This window comes from Mirounga angustirostris, unplaced genomic scaffold (assembly GCF_029215605.1).
Source record: "Mirounga angustirostris isolate CCGP_5_RB_7025 unplaced genomic scaffold, mMirAng1.0.hap1 SCAF_4, whole genome shotgun sequence".
Taxonomy (NCBI): domain Eukaryota; kingdom Metazoa; phylum Chordata; class Mammalia; order Carnivora; family Phocidae; genus Mirounga; species Mirounga angustirostris.
In genome coordinates, this window is record NW_026991712.1 from 64,663,651 (window position 1) to 64,687,614 (window position 23,964).

At 37.0% G+C, this 23,964-nt stretch overlaps 1 protein-coding gene across 1 annotated transcript in view; it reads left to right on the forward strand.

Annotated features, from left to right (window-relative positions):
• Nucleotides 1-23,964, forward strand: part of PPP1R42 (protein phosphatase 1 regulatory subunit 42) — a 47,300-nt gene that overhangs the window by 18,454 nt on the left and 4,882 nt on the right. The window contains exons 5-6 of the mRNA XM_045899223.3: nt 11,834-11,951; nt 15,835-15,951. Of these exons, the coding sequence (XP_045755179.3) occupies nt 11,834-11,951; nt 15,835-15,951 (235 nt within the window). The remainder of the gene's footprint in view (nt 1-11,833; nt 11,952-15,834; nt 15,952-23,964) is intronic.

Here is a 23,964-nt window from a genome sequence, read left to right on the forward strand (position 1 = left end):
TGTGGAGCATTTTTTTCATGTGTCTGTTGGCCATTTGGATGTCTTCTTTGGAGATATGTCTGTTCATGTCTTCTGCCCATTTCTTGATTGGATTACTTGTTCTTTGGGTGTTGAGTTTGATTAAGTTCTTTATTGATTTTTTGATACTAGTCCTTTATCTGATATGTCATTTGCAAATATCTTCTCCCATTCTTTCAGTTGTCTTTTGGTTTTGTCGACTGTTTCCTTTGCTGTGCAAAAGCTTCTTATCTTGATGAAGTCCCAATACTTCACTTTTGCCTTTGTTTCCCTTGCCTTTGAGATGTGTCTAGCAAGAAGTTGCTGCAGCTCAAGTCACAGAGGTTGCTGCCTGTGTTCTCCTCTGGGATCTTGATGGATTCCTGTCTCACGTTTTGGTCTTTCATCCATTTTGAGTCTATTTTTGTGTATGGTGTAAGAAAATTGCCCAGTTCCATTCTTCTATATTTGGCTGTCCAATTTTCCCAACACCATTTGTTGAAGGGACCTTTTCCATTGGATATTCTTTCCTGCTTTCTCCATAGAGTTGAAGAGCCATTTCTGGGTTCTCTATTCTGTTCCATTGATCTATGTGTCTGTGTTTGTGCCAGTACCATACCGTCTTGATGATTCAGCTTTGTTATAGAGCTTGAAGTCCAAGATTGTGATGCCACGAGCTTTGGTTTTCTTTCTCAACACTCCTTAGGCTATTCGGGGTCTTTTCTGGTTCCATACCAATTTTAGGATTCTTTGTTCCAGCTCTGTGGAAAAAAAAAGTTGATGGTATTTTGATAGGGATTGCATTGAAAGTATAGATTGCTCTAGGAAGCATAGACATTTTAACAATATTTGTTCTTCCAATCCATGACCATGAAATATTTTTCCATTTTTTTGTGTCTGCTTCAGTTTCTTTCATGAGTGTCCTATAGTTTTCTGAGTATAGTTTTCTGAGATGTAATCTACTGTGTTTCTGGTTTCTAATTCATTGATCTCTGCTCTAATCTTAATTATTTCTCTTCTAATGCATGGCTTAGGCATCGTTTGCTGCTTTTTCTCTAGTTCTTTAAGGTGCAGAGTTGATGAATTCGGGATTTTTCCTTTTTTTTTTTTTGAGTGAGGCTGGATGGCTATGTATTTCCCCCTTAGGAACACCTTTGCAGTATCCCATAGGTTTTGGACCGATGTGTTTTCATTCTCATTGGTTTCCATGAATTGTTTAAGTTCTTTGATTTCCTGGTTGACCCAAACATTCTTGAGCAGAGTGGTCTGTAGCTTCCAAGTGTTTGAATTTCTGCCAAATTTTTTCTTGTGATTGAGTTCCAGTTTTAAAGCATTATGGTCTGAGAATATGCAGGGAATAATCTCAATCTTTTGGTTTTGGTTCAGACCTGATTTGTGACCCAGCATGTGGTCTATTCTTGAGAAATTCCATGCGCACTCGAGAAGAATGAGTATTCTGTTGTTTTAGGGTGGGATGTTCTATATATATCTATGCGGTCCATCTGGTCCAGTGTGTCATTCAAAGCTCTTGTTTCTTTGTTGATTTTCTGCTTAGATGATCTGTCTATTGCTGAGAGTGGAGTATTGAGGTCTTCTACAATTAATGTATTGTTATCAATATAACTCTTTATTTTGGTTAACAGTTGGCTTATGTAGATGGCTGCTCCCTTGTTGGGGGTGTAGATATTTACAATTGTTAGATCTTCTTGTTGGATAGACCCTTTAAGAATGATATAGTGTCCTTCTGTGTCTCCAACTACAGTCTACAGTTTAAAATCTAGTTTGTCTTATATAAGATTTGCTAGCCCAGCTTTCTTTTGAGGTCTGTTGGCATGGAAGATGGATCTCCATCCCTTCACTTTCAGTCTGGATGTATCTTTAGGTTCAAAATGAGTCTCTTGTAGACAGCATATGGATGGGTCCTGTCTTTTTATCCAATCTGCAACCCTGTGCCATTTTATGGGAGCGTTTAGGCCATTCACGTTGAGAGTGATTATTAAAAGATATGACTTTATTGTCACCATGTTGCCTGTGAAGACCTTGTTTTCATAGATTGTTCCTGTAAATTTCTGTTGTTTATCACTCTTGGGGTCTTTCTCCTTTTATAGAACCCCCCCCCCCTTAATATTTCTTGCAGGGCCGGCTTAGTGGTCACATATTCTTTCAGCTTCTGCCGGTCTTGGAAGCTCTGCATCTCTCCATCCATTCTAAATGGCAGCCTTGCCAGATAAACTATTCTTGGCTGCATGTTCTTCTCGTTTAGTACCCTGAATATGTCTTGCCAGGCCTTTCTGGCTTGCCAGGTCTCTGTGGATAGGTCTGACATTATTCTGATGTTCCTCTCTCTGTATGTAAGGAATCTCTTCCCGCTAACTGCCCTTAAGATGATTTCCTTGGTTCTAAGATTCGCGAGTTTTACTATTACATACTGGGGTGTTGGCCTATTTTCCTTGATCTTGGGAGAGGTCCTCTCTGCCTCTAGGACATGAATGTTTGTTTCATTCCCCAGATTAGGGAAGTTCTCAGCTACGATTTGCTCAAATATATCTTCTAGTCCCCTCTCTCTCTCCACCCGCTCCGGGATTCCAGTAATTTTGACATTGGAACGTTTCAGGGTGTCACTTATTTCTCTGATTCTATTTTCATGGATTCTGAGTTGTTTTTCCCTGGCCTCCTCTTTTCCCTTTTTATCTATTAAATTGTCTTCCAGGTCACTAATTCATTCTTCTGCCTCACTTACCCTAGCTGCTAGATTATCTAGATTAGATTGGATCTCATTGATAGCATTTTTAAGTTCTGCGAATTCAGCTTTCATTTCTGCCCTTAGAGACTCTATGTTGCCATTAATTGATTTCTCCATTCTAGCTATTGTCTTCACAATTGCTAGCCTGAATTCCATCTCCGACATCTTGGTTATATCTGAATCTATTTGTAAATCTATGGCATAAGTCATAATCTCTGAGTCTTTCCTATTTTGGGGGTTCCTCCCCCTAGTCATTCTGTTGAGGGGTGGTTGAGGGAATGTATAGAGTCCAAATTATTGACCACAACCCAAGGAAGAGGCACCTGTTTTCTAGGGACCTTAGGGTTGCTGGCCTCTTGTTCTCCCAGCCTGTCTTCTGGGGTAGGGGCCTGCCGCACTTTTACTCAGGCAACCCTATTTGGGCAGAGTTGCCCTACCCCCCTGTGGTGGAGGATGGGCTCAGTGAAAACCGGTTTTGGGGGGCTTTTGTTCTCTGGTGGCTCTCCCTGGTGGCTTTCCACATCTCTTCTGAGAGTCAGTGCAGAAGAGACCGTTTCCTCTGCCTCAGAGCAGAGAGATCGCCATCTATTCTTCAGTGAGCTCTCCAGGCCACACTATCTCTGTTTCTGTCTGTGCTGCTATGAACTGTAGTGTCCTGGGTTGTGCGCCCCTCAGCACAGCTCCCAGTCCTTGCCTCCAGGTCAGGGCATGGAGGCCCATCTCTGCCCTTTGTGCTGCTAAAACTGTCAGCCGCCCCCAGTTCGCATGCATGACCTTGCTGCTCCAAGTTTCCATTCGGGGGGCTGCCCTAAAGTCCTTTCCCCGCTGCTACAGGTCTGCAAGTCTGTGCCCGGTCCCCAGTGTGGGAGGCTATCGCTCACCGGTGGTGTAGGGTCCTGACAGCTCAGCTCCCTTCTCCTTCCATTTATCCTCCAATATCTGCCTGCAGAATCATGGCTCCCTGCTTTGTACCTTGAAACCAACTGCCTGTGATATTCTGTTTGTAGAGATCCAGATCTATCTTCTTACATCTCAGGCTGATTTCATGGGTGCTCAGCTGGTAGATATCCAGCTCAATTCCGGGGACCGGTTGGAATAGGGTCCCCTACTCCTCCACCATCTTTCCCCCCCTCATATCAACAAGTTTAATTTAACTCTATTGACAGGATTGGGGAAGGGAACTTTATTAGGGGTTGGAGTGGTACTTACAAGAATTATATCATCATGTTCCATAGTAGGAATTCAGTAGATAATTCTCTAAGATTTAAAAATCAATAAATAACAGCTGTTATTTAGTAATGTAGAGGTAAGTGTATGTAGGAATAGCTGTAGAAACTGAAAGTGGTTTTGTATAAGCCCTTAGTACTCTTTAAGTTTTGTTATAAACCCTATGGTCTTATTTTTTAACAGTGTTGATTGAATTGCTTTGATTTTTAAAAAATCTAATTTAAAAATGACTGAATGATTGGTAAGGAATGCCTGGTTAACAGAATTCTGTTAACATATATCACCATATCTCCCATTAGGCTGAGAGCATTTAAGAGCAAGGAATTTTTGTTATTTCAGAATTCCCTAGAGTTCAGCCCAGTGAGTGCCTGGCACATAACAGGCACCAACTACATGTTTACAGAATGAATGAATAAACGAACAATAAAAAATATTCAACCATCTGAAGAAGGAATGTAAACCATTCAGCAAGTTCCAGAGGCTGGGCTATGCCAAAAGTTGCTTTTTCCTCCCATAAAGAGAAGATAACCAGGGAGTAAGGATGAAATTTCAAGTTCTTTTACTTTCACCAAGAAGACAAACAATTTAAAATGCCCTGCATAGCTTCTTGGAAGAGTGAATATAGACTTGCCCAGGGTTCATTTAAAATGTGCTCTTGTGTTGTTGGTGGAAATGCAACATGGTGTAGCCACTCTGGAAAACAGTATGGGGGTTCCTCTTTCAAAATGTTAAAAACAGAATTACCCTACAACCCAGCAATTGCACTACTAGGTATTTATCCAAAAGATACAAAAATGCTGATTTGAAACATCCCGATGTTTATAGCAGCACTATCAACAATAGCCAAATTATGGAAGGAGCCCAAAAGTCCATCGACTGATGAATGGATGAAGAAGATGTGGTAATAATGGAATATTACTCAGTGACCAAAAAGAATGAAATTGCCATTTGCAACAACATGGATGGAACTTGGGTGTATTATACTAAGCAAAACAAGTCAGTCAGAGAAAGACAAATGTATGATTTTACTCATGTGGAATTTAAGAAACAAAACAGATGAACACAGGAAAAGGGAAGGAAAAATAAAGATTTAAAACAGAGAGGGAGGCAAACCATAAGAGACTTTTAAGTCTAGGAGAACAAACTGAAGGTTGCTGGAGGAGAGGTGGGTGGCTGGATGGGCTAAATGGGTGATGGGAATTAAGGAGGGCGCTTGCTAGGATGAGCACTGGTTGTTACATGTAAATGATGAATCACTAACTCCTGAAACCAGTACTACACTATATGTTAACTAACTTGAATTTAAATTTAAAAATGATAGGAACAATAAAAAAAATAAAACATGCTTTTGTGGTCCATTTCAAATCAACTTCCAATGGCTTAGTAAAAGGACATGTTGAAGTTTAGCAACAAAATATTAACTTGTTTCTTGGTATGTATTATTGGGGTCAGTGTCTCCATTTTTTTTTGTCTTTTATTTTTCCATTCTTTATGCTCACTGACTGAAGCTGCCCCAAAGCTGTGACATCAAACCCTGTGCCATGGGAGAGAAAGCTCAATGTGCCACACATAAGGTCGTTGACATCCTTCCTAAAAGTCTTCAACAACAGACAGCTTTGTGCCATAGGGAAAAAGAAGTAGACATCATTAGCGACTCCTAACAAAAACCCTATAATTACCCAAGGTTTTTTAGCACTTAGAGCAGCTGCTTTTATATGGACATCCATAGGTTCCTGTATACACCTACAGAAAATACATGAAATATGAAAAAAAGAAAAATAATGGTCCCTTAGGATAGTTAAATAACTTTGAATCTTCCAATCAAGAGTCTGGTTTGAGCAATTGGAAAGATATTTAAGAAAAATTAAAAGGAAAAGATATAACAACTGCAACAAAAATTCTGGCAGGGCAACTTAAAATCTTGGAGCTCTGTGGAAGGAATAAGAAAAGGAAAAAGAAAATAGAATTGGGTCACTGGCAAAAATAGGTATTCCCAAACAGTGCCCATTCCCTAGCCTACTGAGGGTACTAGAGCCACAGGGGAGTGGCTACATTAGAGGTGGAGGCACAGGATACAGACCTGGAAGAAGCTTCCTTCTATTTGGGATTTCATTCGCTTCCCTCTCACTTCTACAGACCCACAGCTGCCAAAGACTCCCGCCAGGATCCTCTAACCCTGCCCTCATTTCTCCTATTCCCTAGTCCAAAACTGGTCCAGGGCAGAGATTTGGGGCAAGGGAGATGAAGGAGGAGAGGGGCAGGGTGGCAGAGGAGTAGAGGAGGAAACAGAGTAACACAAGATAAATCCTGTCTTTTCCTCTTTCTATGTCTGTGGCCCCTCTAATCAGCAAATTTTTCAAAGTGGCTTCATACAAGTTCTGCTTTATAATTCCTGTCCTTCTAATGTCAGATCCATTGATTCATGCATGCATTCGTTCATGTCTTCTTATCCATTCATTCAAAACACCTACCATCTGGCAGTGCTTGCTATGGGGGGGAGACAATAGTGAACAAAAAACATAGTCCCTGGCCGTGAAGAGCTCTCACCCTTGAGGGGAAGAGAAACATTAAGCACATAATCACCCAAAAACAAATGTAAAATTGCACCTCTGGCAAATACTACAAAGAAAAAGTATGTGACTTTGAGAGCCTGCAACAGGGGGATTTGCCTTAGAGAGCTCAGTGAAAGCTTCCCTTAGGAAAGGATTGCTAAACTGGGCTCTCAGAGAACAAAAGGGTTTACCAGGTAGAGAATAGCATGTGCAAAGGCCCCGGAGAAGGTGAGAGTTTGACAAAGATAAGAACAGGAAGCAGAGAGAGTGAAGGTGGAACATACTACACATAGAGGCTGATGGGTAGATGGGTCACTTAGGTCATGGTAGAGAGTTTTGTCTTTAACCTAAGAACAATGGTGAATCACTGAAGGTGTTTAAGCAAGGGGTAAAGCAGTAATAGAATAGCATTTTGAAAAGACCAGCATAGCTACAGTGTGGAAAATAGCTTGGAAGAGGCTAGACTAGTTAAGAAGTGAGAGATGGTAGAAATTTGAATAGAGCTGGGGTAAAAATTAAGTGAGTAGACCCTCTGGAGAGCTGTTTGGAAATCAAGTGTACAGAACTTGGTGGTGAGTTGGATATACAGAGCATCGAAGAAGGAGAGGTCAAGAAGGATTCTCTGGCTTCTGCCTTGCTCGAGAGTCAGGTTCAGTGGAGAGGGAGAAGATCATGAGTTTTAGCCATACAGAGTTGGAGGTGCCTTTGTAGTCTTCCAGAGAAAATATTAAGTAGACAATTGGATATATAAAGCCAGAGCCCAGTGGACAGAAGAACATGGGTGTCTTCACATTGGTTATGTGGTCACTTAAATGGCCATGATGAATGATACTGCCTAGATATGGGAGGAGAGAATATTTGATGAAATGCTCAGTGTAGTTTCCCATAAAATCTGGTTCTTCCTGTCATGTACAGATGACCCTTCCTTCCTCAGTGTAACAGATGTTTTACTATTTTCATCAATGTGGCTATTCTTTTTCTTTAAAGGGTATGCACATAAATGGAGATTGTGGTGTGTTAGACTATTGTTTTTCTAGCCATGATTTTACAGTCTGCTGTGGTCCAGGGAAGGAAAACCAGTTTGAAAGAAATAAATGTAGATTATAGAAAAGGAAGCAAATGAATTGATCCCTGAACATCTGCCACAGGGATACCTATCTGCTCCCATTCCCCATAGGAAACTGTATGCTCAGAAAACATGGTGATGTCCTTGGAGAGGTTTTATAGCACTGTCACTGCACAGATATTCTTTGGGCTTTTTCTCAATAGGTTGTTTCCATGGGCAACTCAGGCAACTGTCCATGGGGTATAGCTCTTTTTTATGAAATGGTTTCTCCAGTCTCAAAAGCAACTTTTATAAAACAGCTTGTTTATACATTAGGGATTTCTATGGTCAGAAGTTTGTTACTTGTAGAGTCAGAGATTCATTCAGGATCCAGGGAGTCTGCAAAAACATAGAATCACAAAACCATTAGGGAGCAGTCAGTAAGATAAGATGTTCCAAAGAAGTGAAACTGAGAAGGTTTGAGATTGTAATGTATGGCTCAGTGATAAGGTTAGCAGTGCCTGTTCAGAAGAACCAGGCTGCAGGAGTGCCCAGTGACTGAGGAAGCACAGTCAGTGGCTTAGACTCTTATAACTCCAAATGTCATCCTAAGACCAGCAGCATCAGCATCAGAAATGCAGAATCTCAGCTTCTGCTCCAGACCAAATATATCAGAACCCGCATTTAATAAATGAGATCCCTAGGTGATTCTTAAGCACATAAAAGTTTGAGAAGCACAGCTCTGTACTACTGTTTCAAGAAGTGTAGCGATGGTAGGTTAACAGATAGGATAAAAGCCATAGGGGAGAGAGAGATTAGAAATGGAAATGCAAGAGAAAGAAGACCCCAAGAAGAGAAGGCCTATGGAGAAGGGAAAAGATCAAGAGGACTGATTAATTTGAAAAAAGAGATGGGACTCTTCCTTTGGTCACAAAAATAGGAAAGAAGAATGGAAGAAGTGTGAGACCAAAGGCAGGAAACAGAAAACTCTGTGGGCAATGACCCAGTTCTCCCCAATAGACAACAAAGTCAACCACTGAGGAGGAGAAAGAGAGGTCTGAGACCAAACAATACTCCATAGTTTAAATTCAGAGGGCTCTAGTTTAAATGACATTTACTTTTGGTTAACATTCCTTTGCATTTTTTTCCTGTAACTCCTTTAAATAAGTATGCATCAATGTATTAAAATATTAAAACTTCACTGGCCATTTACAATAAAACTTCCATTTCTATAAGTAGTTGATGAGACATGAACTCCACTAGGGCCAACATTATATACCTTGATGACATATTAAGGCAAATAAACATCATGGTTGCAAAAATGTATAAAAACTTGAAAGAATAGTAATATTAAAAAAATCTTTACCTATAATTTTTATGTCTGCAAAGTTTGCTAAATCAATAAAATAATCTGAAAAGTTCATCTCACAGTCAGATGTATTAGTGATTTACTTCATTGGTCTTCTGATGACCATTTATCATGAAGTAAAGCATCTTCAGAATGAATGGTGGAAATAAAAAATTTGATGTGCCTGCCTCTTAAGATAAACTAAATATTTGATTTATAAGACACAAATGAACAAACCACCATGGCCTGTCATGTTTTTCCAGTTTCTGATTTATTCAACCTCTGCTCAATATTGATCCTGACAAGCAGAGTAACCCAAAGATAAATTTATTCACTCCACAGTTTAGTCAGAAACAAGCCAAAAATTATAGATTTTCCCAGGCAGATGATGACAAGCAGTCAGAGGGATGACAAATGGCTGTCTTTAGATTTAGTTAAGACAGTTGGACCAGACATTTCCGATAAAGATTGGAGCACGCTGGTCAAATACAGGTTCATCAGTGGCCATCATTAATTGTAGAGCAGGCACTGCCAGTTACTGCAGGCGCCTACACAGGAGCTCGGGCACCAGCCCTGCATGGGAAAAAGAATCGGTTCCTCAGTATTTTGCAGCTCTCCTCTAAGTGATAGCATGACATGATCATTTATCAAACAGAGACTGTCCAGAAAAGTGTCTGCTCCCTTCAGTTAACACTGAAGGGCAGGAAAGCGAAAGCATTTTATTAAAGACAGGAAGGCAATGAACTACCAGAGCGTATCCAAAGGGTAATCATATTTCAGCACAGGATTAGTTTAGTCTTAAATAAACATACACTGGAGGGAGTATGTCACGGGTCATTTATCAAGTGAGGAACAATTAACAAAACTCTACAGGATTCTTTTTATCTATATAAATTTTAAGTTTTCTTATTATTGTTATTACTTAACTTTTGGATGATGGGCATCATATTCAACACTACAAAAATACAATGCACAGTTCCTTCCTTAGAAGCTTTTAGACTAAGAGAAATACAGTGAAACTCTCACATAAAATAATCATGGGGCTGTATCAAATGCTGTTAAACAAATGCTGTGAAGAGGAAATAATCCAGGGCCCAAGACTGAAAGATGAAGCTACAACTTTTGAAGACAGCTTTCTTATAAGAAATCAACTACTAGTCAGTGAGTCAGAAGTTTATTCTTCCTTACAATTTTTGTTCTCTATTGACCAAAATTAAGAGAAAAGTTATTAGCTGAGGGGTGGTAGGGCAGACAAGACAGAGAATTAACATATTATTTCTGCTTTGTTCCAGGCACTTTATGTGCCACAACAACTAATCCTAACTATTCACACTTTATAATGAGAACACAGACTTGTCTAAGGTCATACAGTAAGCTGCAGTGCCAGGAAGGTTGGGGTTGTCTACTTAAAAAAAAAAAACTCGTATATTTTTTTCACAAATTATTTATTTGGATACCTCAGAGTCTAGTACAGAACTCAGCCCATGATTCAGTAAGTATTTTGTTGAATAATGAAGTAGGTAGAACTGGAAATATTTTTACCATTTTACACAAGAAGATATTGGTCTCAAGAAGATTAAGAGAAATACCAGGTGCTCTGCAGTGGGTCCTAGACACCCACCCAGCTGTCCTTGTAATTATTCCCCTAAAATACCATTCCTTCATGTAGATAGAGGCATATAGCTGGATGTTCCAAATTTGTTACCTCCATGATATGAAAGAGTTTTTGTGGGGATTTTTTTTCCACGTAAGTTCTACATCCAACATGGGGCTTGAGCTCACTACCCTGAGATCAAGAGTCACATGCTCCACTAACTGAGCCAGCTAGGTGCTCCTTGTGGGGATTTTTAATATGTGGAATGAACTGTTGTCACCCGCTCATAGTAAAAAAAACAAAACGATTTTCTGGGGCGCCTACGCCTAGGTGGCTCAGTCGGTTAAGCTTCCAACTCGACTTAGGCTCAGGTCATGATCTCAGGGTTATGAGATCAAGTCCGGCACTGAGCTCCATGCTGGGTGTGGAGACTGCTTAAGATTCTCTCTCTCCCTCTACCCCTGCCCCCTCTAAAAACCAAAAATAAACAAACCCAAAAAAATGATTTTCTAAAATCTAAAGAATAAATGCAGTCTTATCAAAAGAAAGTTTTCCAAAAATGGAAAAATGAAATATCTAAGTAATAAGAAACATGGATCAAGGAAAGAATAAGATGGAAAGTACAAATAGGTTAATAGATATACAAGGCTGAAAAGTATCAAGCTTTGAAGGTGAGGAAATGATACCAGGAATAAAAATACCAAGCAATGCATTGCCAATTACTTTTAGCTTTGTAATTAAGAACACGTATGAATTAATCTATACTTTGTATTTCTTAATTTTCCCTATATCCTATAATTTTGGTCTTGGCTTGAGGAGAACAAAGGGAAGAATCATAGGTGTTTGCCTGTTGCTATTCTTCAGAATTTTCATTAACTTTTAATTCTTAACACCTTATTCTTTTTTTTTTTTTTTAAGATTTTATTTATTTGACAGAGAGAGATAGCGAGAGCAGGAACACAAGCAGGGGGAGTGGGAGAGGGAGAAGCAGGCTTCCCGCTGAGCAGGGAGCCCGATGTGGGACTCGATCACGGGACCCCGGGATCATGACCTGAGCCGAAGGCAGACGCTTAACGACTGAGCCACCCAGGCGCCCTTAACACCTTATTCTAAAGAAAAGTTATTCACCTAGATGTGTACAAGATCGATTAGTAGTATAGTAGACCATTTTATTCAAAAAAGATTTGTGGTACACCTTCTAAGTACCTAGAAAAGCAGTAATTAGAGCTAGAAAGCAGTAATTACCTTTAAAAACAGTTAACTGATATCAAAGAAATATTGATGATTATGAAATACTTGTGTCTTGCTTTTTCTTCTCTAATTATAGGATTTGGAATTTCTACTGAACAAGTTGATGAAGCTGTGGAAAATGGATCTAAATGGAAATCCTGTTTGTCTCAAACCTAAATACAGAGACAGACTGATACTAGTGTCCAAATCACTGGGTATACATTTATATTATATTAATATAATTTTCTTAGAGAAAGAGAACTGGTTAACTCTTCAGTTAATTTAACATCAAGCCTTGAAAAATATAAATATGATGTCTGAATCTATGAAAATAGTCAACTTTAAATTCAATATTTTAAGTAAAAATAAAAGTTAAAATTGAGAAATAAAACATGAAAAATATCTGCTGTTCAGAAATAATTAAGGCACCACATACCCTTTCTTTAAAAATGTGTAGAACTTGCTGACCTTTTGTCAAATTCTCATTGGCACAAATCCTCTGAAGATCCCAAGAGACTGTTTAGTTCTTGGATCTGTAGATAAAAATTAATCAAAGTATTCATTGCTTGACAGTTGCCCTAAGAACGTATAGGGTTCCTTTCATTTGAAAGGGGAGCAAGGTAGGGAGTCCCTTTATGAGATCCTTAGAAATAACAACAGCCTGTTTATGCACTATACTGGGGGGTAATGGACCACAGCTCTTCACTAGGGACCAAGTCATACAACATTAAAAAGACAAGCACTGCCTTCTCACAAAGGAGATTCATGAAAGAGTTTCCTATATCTGAACTTCTGTGACATGCTATACTTGGGTATAAAAACTAATGCATGGCAAAACCATTTCAAAACTCATAGCTGTAGTAAACCTTGATTAATCATGATGCTAGTGCAGTGGTTCTCTTGGGGGAGGGAGGGGTTGACAAAGGGTATATCACAAAAATCCAAGATTTTTCAAAATACATATGCAAGGGTCACACCCTGCCCACCACCATTGACCCCACCAGCCAGGGGAAGGAAACAGAAAATACACCAGGAAAACAGTCATGTATATTTTTTGTAAGTTGTGCAGGTGAATCTGCAATGCACATTCCCTCAACTCTCCATCTCCTTCCCTTCCTGCCCACCACACACAATTGTATTAATCCACTTCCCTTAGGAAGTAGAGTAAATACAACTATTGTTAGATGCTTAAGAATCTTACTATGTTGGGGCGCCTGGGTGGCTCAGTTATTAAGCGTCTGCCTTCAGTTCAGGTCATGATCCCAGAGTCCTGGGATCCAGCCCCGCATCGGGCTCCCTGCTTGGCGGGAAGCCTGCTTCTCCCTCTCCCACTCCCCCTGCTTCTCCCTCTCCCACTCCCCCTCGCTGTCTCTCTGTCAAATAAATAAATAAAATCTTAAAAAAAAAAAAAAAGAATCTTACTATGTTCATGGAACCATTTCTGGGAATACTTCTCATTATATAGTACTGTGGGTGATGCAGTAAAGAATGTGGAGATAAGGTACTGATTTCCAAATAAACAGGATTTAGTCAAAAATTTTTTTAAATAAATCTTTTCTAAACATATTTTGTGATTATAAAACTAACACACATTTCCTTTTTTTTAAATTTTAAGTAGGCTCCATACCCAATGTGGGCTTGAATTTACAACCCTGAGAGATCAAGAGTCACATGCTCTACCAACTGAGCCAGCCAGTCACCCCTAAATTAATACACATTTCTTATAAAAATGCAGAAAATACAGAAAAGAATATTAATGTCATTCATAATCCCACCATAAATCTGCTGTTAACACTTTAGTATATGTTCTTTCAGTCTTTCCTCTTTGGTTCTAGCTTGTCTTACTTTTTTTTAAGATTTTTTTTTTTTAATTTGAGAGAGAGAGCACTAGAGAGAGAGAGAGAGAACAGGCAGAGGGAGAGGGAGAAGCAGGCTCCCTGGTGAGCAGGGAGCCTGAAATGGGGCTGAATCCTAGGACCCTGGGATCATGACCTGAGCAGAAGGCAGACGCATGCAACTGATTGAGCCACCCAGGCACCCCTAGCTTGTCTTATTTTCATGTCTTTTTTTTCCTAAATGCAAAGCCAAAAACAAAAAGTGAATTGAGGACCTGGTTTGATGTGTCCCAGGTAAGGACTGTGGAGAGACATGTTTTGTAAGTAACTCAGTCCTCACCAAACAGAATGACAAGCCACACATTTGGTTTACTTAGCCTGAGTGGAAATAAATTTTGTGTTGAGAACAACTCATTAAAAAAATCTCATAGGTCTTTGATCTTATGTCCATTACCTGGCTTCCCCTCCTGAACCACCTCTATCTGATCATTTCCTAAAAGAAGAAATCAGGCTTACTAAGGCACAGTCTCCTAGTCATTTCTCAGCTCTGTCCGCAACATAAACATGGGGAAAAAGGGATCATGGTAAAAGATTTGGATTTTCATTCCTTATCTTTATAACAGATGTTTTAAAAATATGTATTGATTTACACATATAACACCCAAAAATACACTAATAAATTATACAATTACTAATAGAAACAAATCTGGAAAGATATCAATAAAACCAAGTGGTTGGGAAAACTAAGCATAAAAGAATGACCTTTAATATAAAGTTGTAAGTACAAAGATGCTTGATAATAAAACATTTAGCCGATTTCTTACATTATAATTTGGAGAGTACTAATTTCAGTTAAAATAAGTACATGGGACAATATATGGAAACAATTATACTTCTAGAGTTTATGGTTCTAAGTTTATATTTCCAGTTTCATCACTTTATTTTGTACTTAGGATCTAACAATATTATGGATCATATTTAAATGGCAATGTTAATACTTTCAGTAGTGCAATCAGTATCAGGATACTGTCACTTTCCCTGTAAGAACATGATTTAAACATTTTTACTACATCCTTTTCTCATTCTGTATTCCAGTGGAAGACATTACATGGATAATGAAAGAAAAATGTGTAATTACCTTACAAAACTACTATATAGCAAATTTTGTTAGAAAGAGATAGTCTTTTTGTCAAATGAAGGCCACATGTAATTACATATAAAACAAAATGTCCTATAAAGGAATAGTTTGATATTTTATAGTATATGTAGTATATATACATATACAATGGAATACTATCAACCATTAAAAATTGTGTTTAAAGAAAGACATGGTAAAATGATCACAATACAATAATAAAAATTAGGATGTAATACTATATAAATAGAGAATTCCAACTTTATATAATATACACACATACGTAGATAGAACACAAAAAAATGTTAAAAATATACTATTATTGGGTTTTAGTGATTATTTTTGGTTGTAGAATACAGGCAATATTAATTTTTTTCTTTTCCCACTTTTTGTATTTTCCAAATATCTTACAGTATACAAAAATCATTTTGTGTAATTTAAGATGCTCAATTTTCAAAACTTTTTTAGAGGAACAAAATGTAAACATAGCTGAAATCTTCATAGAACCAAGAGGCCAGCTTTGTGGGTTGTCCCTATCATATCCTATGTCCTAGGAGACAATAGTGGCACCTGGGTGGCTCAGCTGGTTAAGCCTAGGATATAATAAGCATTATTAATGTATGTGCTTTTAAAATACCACGCTAAATGTACAAAATTTCTTATTCACTTTAACATAAAATATATTTTGCTTTTTCTTAAGAATAATAACCATAATATGGAAATGAATAGATAATATCTAAATTTTGTTGAATATGACATTTTTGTTTTTAAAAAATAACAATTTACATGTGGCCCTAGAAGGGAAACCATACATCAAATTGTTTACAGTGACTATCTTTGTCAGTGATGGTAAGGAGAGTTATGGATAGTAATTACAGAGTCTTATGTTTTTTTCACCCTGTTTCAGTTGTTTATAATAAGCACATATTCCTTTTGAAATCAGAAAAAAAATAATTAAAAATAAGTAAAAGCTCAACAAAAACAAAGAAGTTGTATAAATAAGGTATTTTTAAAAGATATTTATTTCAGCCTCTGGTGTAGTTTAAGTTCATGTGCCTTAAACCAAAAATATATATATTATCTATATATTTATATATAGTATTTTTTAACATATATATTTTTCTATAGAATTTCTCGATGGAAAAGAAATTAAAAATATGGAAAGACAATTCCTAATAAATTGGAAAGCATCCAAAGATGCCAGGAAAATCAGCAAGAAAAGGAACACTAAAACCGAGGATGCAGGTAACTCAAACTAAGTAAGCAGGCTGTCATTCATTAGTTAACCACTTCTACTAAAAGAGAGAATATTCTACTCAACAACAACAAAAAATGCCAAGAAGTAAGAGGCTTTTATTTAGAATTTTTTGTTTAAGATTTGGGTTGTTTTTTTTTAACTTATTTACAATTTCTAGGAAATTTTACCTATAATGTTTACATATGAAAGTGGTAGCTACTGTCAACAAAAGCTGTGTTTGGTTCATATTGAGTTTGACTGTGTCAGCTATGAAAACAGAGTCATGAGGGTGGAGGAAAATGCATAATTTTAATAGCTGACAAAAGTGCATGATATTAATTATGCAAATGGTGAAACAACAATCAGCTATGTAAATTGTGAAACCTAAGTTGCTAGTATATGTGTTTAGCAGCAGTGCAAAAATCACATTTTCCATGAGGATACAAAATAAAAATGTATGACAACCACATCTGTGGCCTATACTCTGTAGCCTGTCCCTTTTCTTACATACATGCCCCAACAGTTGAATATTTTGTTTATGATATGCTTAAGGTTACAATACAAAGGACAGGTCAACTTCCCTTGCTTAACTTATACGACTAAATGTAGCCAAGTGTAACATGTAACAATAATCTTTACCATACTTGCGAGCATTCTAGAATTCATTCATCACAAATTCTATAGTCCACAACATTGGAATGAACCTCTTCCTCTGTTCCATGACAGTGTTTGAACGCTAATGGGCCTCCTATTTCACAGCTAATGGGATGGCATTGTAGAAAGGGGTTAGACTGAGGGAATAAGGAAAGGGAAACTACAACAGTGTAGTGACGCTTCATGCGTGGATACCGTATCCTAGGAGTTCTGCCACTCTAGAATAAGGAGGTTGAGGTGATGAGAAGCAAAGGTAAAAAGGCATGGAGCTCTGATGATTTTGCCATATCATGTCCAGTGAATATGAACTGTGGGAAATCGTTTCAAAGAATGGGACTTTCTGAACTGACAGTATACCCATGAGTGATGATGCTGTGTTGGCAATGTGAATTTTTCAAGATCTGAAATCTATAAAATGGACAGGCAGCATTTCTTCTCCTCTGTTTATTCCTGGCGGGCTTTGAAGAGCAGAACCAGACCGAGGGTAAGGATTGCAGTATTTCACATATTTTCAGAATTACAGCAAGGACACCAAAGTACCTTATTAATACTGAAGTATTCATAGAATTCAACACCAGCCCTCACCCAAAAACTGAACCTATTCTAAATATAATGTAGTTTCCTTCATCTTAATAGATTTTAAAAATCCTTCCTCCTTCAGAAACAATTAAGTTAATTTATTTTTAACTTCTCCAATGAAATTCTACAAAACAACAATTAAAATGTGCCTTAAAGTTTATAATTTAAAAATTACACTGTCATTTGATTTTCTCAATAAAATCCTTATTAATTTCTTCATAATCTAGTGTGACCACTAACAATTACCAAAAGCAATCTTTAAAGCCATTATAGATACAGTAACAACAAACCATCTGAAAAGTGAATTAAGAAAAGAATCCCATTTACAATAGCACAAAAGAGAATAAATATACCTACAAATAAATTTAACTAGTAAGAAAAAAAAAAGAATTGTATACTGAAAACTACAAAACACTAAAGAAAGAAATTAACAAAAAAATGGAAAGACATCTTATGTTCATGAACTAGAAAATTTAGTATTGTTAAAATGTCCATAATACCCAAAGCAATTAACAAATTCAGTACCATCTCTATCAAAATCCTAATGGCATTTTCACAGAATTGAAAAACAATTCTAAAATTCATATGGAACCACAAAAGACCAGAAATAGCCAAATCAGCCTTGAGAAGGTTAGAGGCATCACACTTCCTGATTTCAAAATATATTACAAAATACAGCAATCAAAACAGTGTAGTCCTGAGGTAAGACAGATATACAGATAGAATAGAATAGAAGGCTCAAAAATAAATCCATGCATAAATGGTCAACTGATTTTTAACAAGGGTGCCAAGAATACACAGTGGGGAAAGGACAGTCAAATGTTGGGAAAACTGGATATCCACATGCAAAAGAACCCTTATCATACACCATACAAAAAATTCCACTCAAAATGGATTAAAGACTCAAACGTAAGACCTGAAACTGTAAAAGTCTAGAAGAAAACACTGGAGAAATCTTCATGACATTGGTCTTGGCAATGATTTCATGGATATGACACCAAAAAGCACAGGCAACAAAAAGAAAAACAAACAAGTAAACTACATCAAACTAAAAAGCTCATACACAGCAAAGGAAATAATCAACAGAGTAAAAAGACAACCTACAGAATGGGAGAAAATATTTGCAAACTATACATCTGATATGGTGTTAAGTTCCAAAACATATATAGAACTCCTACAACTCAACAGAAAAGAAAAAACTAATATCCAGATTTTAAAATGGGCTAGGGACTTGAAAAGGCATATCTCCAAAGACCTACAAATGGCCAACAGGTATATTTTTAAAATGCTCAATATCACTAATCAACAGGGGAATGCAAATCAAAACCACAATGAGGAATCACCACACACCTGTCAGATGGCTGTTAATCAAAAAACCAAAAGACAACAAGAGTTGGTGAGGATGTAGAGAAATTTGAAATTTGTACACTACTGGTGGGGATACAAAATGGTGCAACCACTATGAAAAACAGTATGGCAGTGCATCAAATTTTAAGAATAGAACTACTATATGATCCAGCAATCCCAGTTCTGTGTATTCATTCAAAAGAACTGAAATTAAGATTTTGAAGAGATATTAGCATTCCTGTGTTAATACAGCACTAGTCACAATAGCCAAGATGTAGAAACAACTTAAATGTCCACTGACAGATGAATGGATAAAGAAAACATGGTAGATACATATACAATAAAATACTATTCAGCCTTAAAAGAGAATGAAATTCTGCAACATGTGACAATATGAATGAACCTTGAGGACATTATGCTAAATACAATAAGCCAGTCACAGAAAGACAAATACTGCATGATTCCACTTATACGAGCTATGTAAAATAGTCACATTCAAAATCAAAGAGTAGAATGGTGGTTGCTAGAGGCTGGGGGAAGGAGTAAATGGGGAGTTACTAATCAATGGGCATAAAGTTTCAGTTAAGCAAGATGAATAAACTCTAGAGATCTACTGTACAAAGTTATACCTACAGCCAAAAATAATGTATTGTACATGTAAGAATTTGTAAGTAGATCTCATGTTAAGTGTTCTTACCACATACATTAACAAAAAAAGCTTCTGCACAGCAAAGGAAACAAACTAAAAGACAATCTACTGAATTGGAGAAGATATTTGCAAATAACATATCCAAGAAAGGATTAGTATCCAAATATATAAAGAACTTATACAAGTCAAGACCAAAAAACCCCACAAATAATCCAATTAAAAAGTGGGCAGAAGACATGAACAGACATTTCATCAAAGAAGATATACAAATGGTCAACAGACACATGAAAGATGCTCAACATCACTCATTATCAGGGAAATGCGAATCAGACCTACAATAAGATATCACCTCACACCTATCAGAATGGCTAAAATAAAACCAAGAAAAAACAAGTATTGGCAGAGATGTAGAGAAAAAATGCACTATTGGTAGGAATCCAAACTGAGGCAGCCACTGTGGAATACCATATGGAAGTTCCTTAAAAAGTTAAAAAAAGAACTACCCTATGATCCAGTAATCACACTACTGGGTATTTACCCCCCAAATTCGCAAAAACTAATTCAAAGGGATACATGCACCCTTATGTTTATTGCAGCATTATCTACAATAGCCAAATTATTGAAGCAGCCCAAGTGTCCACTGATAGATGAAAGGATAAAGAAGATGTGGTGTATATATACAATGGAATATTATTCAGCCACAAAAAAGAATGAAATTTTGCCATTTGCAACAACATGGATGGAGCTAGAGAGTATAATGCTAAGCAAAATAAGTCAGTCAGAGAAAGACAAATACTGTATCATTTCACTCATATGTGGAATTTAAGAAACAAAACAAATGAGCAAGGGGGTAAAAAAAAAGAGACAAACCAAAAAACAGACTCTTAACTACAGAGAAAAAACTGATGGTTACCAGAGGAGAGATGGGTGGAGAGATGGGTGAAGTGAGTGAAGGGAATTAAAGAATGTACTTATCATGATGAGCACTGAGTAATGTATACAATTGTTGAATCATTACATTGTACACCTAAAATTAATCTAACACCATATACTAACTATTTGGAATTAAAATTAAAAATTTGTAATTTTAATTAAAAAATTTTTAATGTTTTTAGCACAAATTTTTTAAAAGCCATATAGAATGTTACATAGTACAGAAGTATCATTTCATACCTTGCTATAGTTGCTATTATAATAACCATTAATAATTTAAAATGGAAAGCACTCTAGTGGAGGAGGCAAAGAGGGGTAAGGGAAGAAAAGAGAGGTAATTTTTACTGTACTAAACATTTCAGAGATCTATAAACATCATTGCATTTAATCATTATAACCTATGGCAAAGATTATTATTATATCCATTTTGTAGATGAGAAAGCTGAGTTTTAGAAGGATGAAATAACTTGTCTAACGTCACAAAGACAGCAGTGATTAATCAAAATTATTTAACTTCATCAAACAGCTTTGGCTTTTAGTGACGACTCTCGCAATGACTGCCTGAATTGTGCTTGGATATAAGGACAATGATGTCTCTTCTACTTAGAAATTCACTTCAGATTGGTGGGAATTTAGGAAAATCTGCAGATGTGTAAACATGATACTGTAAACAAATAATTTTTATAAATAAAAAGGAACTACAGAGAAAATGGGATAATATAAAAAAATTTTTAAGTATTCTAACAGATTATATGATTTACTATATTGAAAAATAATCTCTAAGGTCAATTAAAATACAATTGAAATTGAAAGCTGATTAGCTGCAAGAGAAAATTATCTGAGTTTTCCTCAGGAGTACTTAGTTATTCTCCCTTGGCCGCTTGTAGAGATCCTTCTCTCTCTCCTCCTACACATTTGCCATCCCCATCCAAACACAATGACACAGTTCTGAGCCTTTCAGGCTTAACATCAGTGACATCTGTGGATACATGTATGTAGCACATGATAACTCTATCCTTAAGTATGTGGCCAACAAATTAACACTATGGTCTTTATACTAAGGCTCTGTTATTACTGCTCAAAAGAAATGGAAAGCATGAATTAAAGTCTAGGAGATATGTTATGTATTTTTAAAATCTACAATATACCTTCAGGTCTTTAGAAGAGCTAAGATGAACCATTTAAAGATACACTTGTACAACCAAATACACTATAAGTGAACAGGAATTCTTAGGAAGATAGTAATTTCTGTACTTCCTGACCTTTTACGTATTTTTTTATAGCCTTATAAATTTGGAGCTGTATATTGGGGATTATGACAAGATTTATGCGGATTATGACTTCAGACTTCAAGGAGCTTATGATAAAAAATCTTGTCCTAAATATAGCCACATAACTATATAACTCAAATTTGGAAACAAAATCAAATACTTAAACAAAATCCAAAATATATGCATATCTTTTAGCATATACTTCTGTAGTGCTTCTATGGAAACATTGATTTATTCATTTAATAAATATTTATTGGGCACCTTGGATGTACACAAGACTATGCTAGACACTGGAATTAGAGGTGAATAAAACAGTCCCCACTTAAAGGGAAATAACTGCTGGAAAGGGAGGAGGATCTGTCAATAGGGAAATGATGTGGAATGTTAAGTTTCAAAATAAAGGTATGAACATACTCCAAAAACCATACATAACTAATCTACTCCCTAAAGGTTAAACACTCTGAAAAACTAAACTCAGAACAGCAGAATGCAAGTCTGTGATATTTTATCTGGGATATTAAGTTTTTAATTGGTCTTATTTTGGATCTATTTAATTCCATTTCATAAATTATAATTTTGGATTGTCTAATGCTGTCATAGTCTATGTTTACAATTTAGTTATTAGTTTCAAAGCAGAACGTTTTTTTTTAAATATATTTTTTAAAGATTTTATTTATTTATTTGAGAGAGAGAGAATGAGACAGAGCACATGAGAGGGGTTAGGGTCAGAGGGAGAAGCAGACTCCCCGCCAAGCAGGGAGCCTGATGTGGGACTCGATCCAGGGACTCCAGGATCATGACCTGAGCTGAAGGCAGTCGCTTAACCAACTGAGCCACCCAGGCGCCCTCAAAGCAGAACCTTTTATCTTTGTATACTACAAGTAAATTTGAAACAATGCATCACATAGTTCCTGTTTATTACCCACAGCTGGGTAAGCCAAAATTAGTCTTTTTCTCTGATATACAGAGATACCTTCCAAATGGAAATGCATCCACAGAAAGCTCCCAAGAATATAATCCTAAAATTATTGAAGATATGGGGTAGGTTCTTTCAAATATTTGTGATTTCTCTTTTTTGGGAAGATGGGACACCCTGTCAACAACACAGAGGAAGAGAGGCCCTCCAACTGTCTCCTTGTTCTTGGGTCTCAATTCTTGACAAAGCACCCCCACCCAGCCCCAAAAAAGTTCATTGTTGGGTCTGCCCAAATAATCACACTGTGATGGAACGACTAGTTCAAGAAGAGATGGGAGTCACAGAATAGATATACTCACTGAGGTAGGGCAAGTGACTCAGGACAGTCCCAGAAGCAGCAGGTAAAGATGTCTGAATGAGTAGGGATCATATCAAAGGAGCCTGAGGCCTAGTTGATGATAGGTGGTCCACTAATGAATAGATGACTATGCCAAGGGTATCTAGTAGCAGATAGGAGGGACAACCCAGAGCATTACAGAGGTAGGCTACTTTCACCACTTCTCCAGACCAAAGGTTCTTAATCTGGTATCCTTGAAGGAGAAGTTTCATTAGATTCTCAAAGGGGTTTATGATCTAAAAAATTAGTTGAAGAGTCACTATTCTAAACCTTGAGTATATGCATAATGTAGCTCCATATGAATCAGCTCTAAGTTTCCTGATAAGGAGAAAATTGCTTTTTTAGTTTTAAAAAATGATATTGCTTCAATGTAAAGATAAATCATACCAGAAAATAAGTTCATTTATTCATAAAACTAATAGGTACCTGCCATATGCTGGGCAATACTGGATATAAAAACTCAAATGAGATACTCCTGATCTCAAAGGTCTTACAACAAGCTAGTTGGAGAGTCAAATGTGATACAATTATTGTGGAGTGTGATAAATGCTATGAGAATTATAAACCAGATCCTAATACATCCTATAAATTATTCATTCAAGCTTTTCTCATTTATACTCAATATAATTGCTCTATTGATCTTTCCAATCATATCATAGTAGTCATTACAATATAATGAAGGGGGCAACAGCATATTTCATTGAGAAAGTAATCAGAGCCAGTGTACATACTCTAGAATAGATTTCCTTTTTCCCAGAACTGCTTGCTGAAGGCCAGATAAGTTTGTCGTGAGACCCTCTTTGCAGAGTCCAATCAAGGGATGGTGACTTAGCATTCTTTAATGGAGCCAACCTAAAGAAGACCTATGAACAACACTGCTTAACTGTCCTACCCCCATTCCCTGAAGAGTGGCTTAGGCTTGTTGGGATGGAGGCATAAGGGAGAAAGGGTCCTGTGAGCCTGGAAAATGCTTTATTCAGGGAGAGGAAAAAGGATATGGAGTCTGAGCTCATCTCCACTCCAAAAACAAACAAAAAACACAGAAGCTGCGTGAGAGTTTGCTTAACTGCTTACGTCTGTTGCCATTACCATCAAAACCTGAACCACTCTATCCATAGATCACCCTGGTAGTTTCTTAAAAGATTTACATAATTAGTGTCAATTCCACAACAGTGTTCTTTAGTTTCATTTCTTTGCCAAGCATCTTGAAAGGTCTTGCTAATATGTCATCAAGGAGGAAAGGAAAACAATAAAAAATGAACATAGACTCAGAAA